At 25.7% G+C, this 2506-nt stretch overlaps 1 protein-coding gene across 1 annotated transcript; it reads right to left on the bottom strand.

Annotated features, from left to right (window-relative positions):
- Positions 1-245: 245 nt before the first annotated feature.
- Positions 246-1396, bottom strand: EHI_194730 (mucin-like protein 1 precursor, putative; the record flags this gene model as incomplete). The annotated part of the gene is made up of 1 exon (XM_642982.2): positions 246-1396. The coding sequence occupies exon 1, from the start codon at positions 1380-1382 to the stop codon at positions 246-248; it is 1137 nt and encodes a 378-aa protein (XP_648074.2). The 5' UTR covers positions 1383-1396.
- Between the last annotated feature and the right edge of the window lie 1110 nt (positions 1397-2506).

Here is a 2506-nt window from a genome sequence, read left to right as displayed (position 1 = left end):
ACATTTTCTATTTCTTATGAATTTATTAATTTATTTTCTTTTATTTTCTTTTAATATCAATGTTTATTCTTTTATCGTGTCATTTTTGATAATATTGGTTATTCATTAATCTCAAATGGATATGAAATAATTCAATTTTGTAATAACATTAAACATGAATGAAATATAGGAAATATTTTATAGACATATGAATAAAAGATAAAGAAGAATACGAAAGGAAAAGAAAAAGAGAGAAAACACAATAATTAGAAGAATATCAAATGAATAACAAAAGCCAAAAACATAAACATACCTGATGTTCCATCAAGATTATTGTGATTATCAGAAATATCAACAGAACTAACAACAGTTTTATCATGTGAAATATCAGAAGTATTTGTATTTTTATTATCTTGTTTTTCATTTTGTTGTGGATGATTTTGTTGTTGTGGTTCTGGTTTATTATGATCTTGTTTTCCATTATCTTGTGGTTGATTTTGTGGTTGTTCTTTTGGTGGTTCATCTTTTTGTTGTGTGTCTTTATTTCCTTTTGGTTGTTGAGTTGAAGTTGATGGACTTATTTGTGTTGGGTTGTTTGTTGTTTGAGTTGGTGACGTTTCTTCACTTGGTTTTGCTGATGAATTTGGTTGACTTGGTGGTTGTTGAGGTTGTCCTTTTGAGTCTTCTTTTTGTGGTTTTTGTTCATTTGATTTTTCTGTTTTTTGTCCATTTCCTGATGGTGTTGAGACTGATGAAGGTTGGTTTTGTTGTTGTGGTGATGCAGGTGATGTACTTGATGGTTGTGATGTTGTTTCTGTAGAGTGTGTTGCTTCATTTCCTGATGCTGGGTGTGTTGTTGTTGGTGTTTGTGCACTTGTTTCTGTAGCTTGTGGTTTTTCTGATTTTTCTGATTTTGATGGTGTTTGTGTAGTATCTCCTTGGGTTGTTACTGAACCTCCTTCTGTTGGTGCTGTTCCAGATTTAGGTGTTGATACTCCCGGAGTTACAATCTCAGAATGAGTTGTTGATGAACCTCCTTCTGGTGTATCTCCTGATACTTGTTTGGATTGTAATGAATTTCCTTCTACTTTTGCTGGTGGTTCATTTCCTTTTGGTGATGTTGATGCTGGATTTTCTGCTGGTGCTAATCCTGACTGTGCTGGACTATTACCTTCTTGTGTTGTTACTGCACTTCCAGTGGGTGTTGATATTCCTGATGCTTGTGATGCAGATTGTGAATTTGCTGGTACTGATTCTGATAGTGTTTCAGCTATCAAATGTATATTAATATAAATATTTTGAATGGTATTAGTCAAACGGTTGTATGTTTGATTTTGTGTATTTTCATCATCATGATATTTATTCTCATGTTTATGTTGTGTAGTTCTTGTTGAATCAACCATGTTATCTTCACGTTTATTATCATCTTTATTTCCTTGTTCATTGTATTGTTCAGTCTCCAATCCTTTACTAATTACAACAATTAATATAAATAGAATCGTTGTTTATTTCTAATTAGTTCTTCTCTTTAAATATATCACACTAACATACTTCAATTTCTTTATTGTCCATTCATCATTTGAATTTGAATTGAAATTTATTTGCCTTCTTTGTATTTTTGTATTTATATTATCATTGTATATCATTCATGACTTGATGAAATGTTAAAATGTCATAATTCTTTCATCCAACTCTAAAAATATTCTATTCTTATTGTGTATTTTTATTTCAAACAAACAAAATATTATGATTGGTTAAACTTATTATTTTATTATCATATTCATATTTCTTATTCTTATATTTCTGATTTGATGATAATCTTATTTATAATACAATATATTTGAAAGTTTCTGATTGAAAACAATACTAAATAATATATTAAAACATCTGTATTAATTTATATTCAATTATCAAATCATCAATAACTAAAACACAAATGTTATTCATGATTTATCAGAATTGAAAATTAAAATAATCTTAATTCAATATATATTTTGTACAACAAATCTAACTGAATAATGAATATATTAATGATTATTTATATACACAACTTATTTTCTATTTGTGTATTACCAAATTATTTCAATTATATTTAATGTTATAATGTATCAATATTTTGATACAATCATATATTCATTTCAAAATATTTATGAATATTATATTACAAATATTTCATATATTTATTGTTATTTTTAAAATGAATAAAACAACAATATCGATAAATATGACAATGAAATAAGAAATGAGAGTAATACAATAATATTTTATGAATGATAATACAAAATAACATAGTAATGTGAAAGAAGAATATATAAAATCAAATTAATTATCAAATATACTTCAACATACATTTAATGATTTTAATGAATAACAAAACATAATACTAAATTAAATAAATGTTTAAAACATAATACAATAAAATAATATTACATAAAATGAAACGATATAAAAAATATAAAATAATATAAGAAATCTAAAGAAAGAGAAATAAAGAAAATAATAAATAGACTAAATAAAATGAAAAGAA

Source organism: Entamoeba histolytica, genomic scaffold (genome assembly GCF_000208925.1).
Source record: "Entamoeba histolytica HM-1:IMSS scf_1104750519213 genomic scaffold, whole genome shotgun sequence".
Classification (NCBI taxonomy): domain Eukaryota; phylum Evosea; order Mastigamoebida; family Endamoebidae; genus Entamoeba; species Entamoeba histolytica.
The sequence above is the reverse complement of the archived record's forward strand: the minus strand, read 5'-3'. Positions and strand labels throughout refer to the sequence as shown.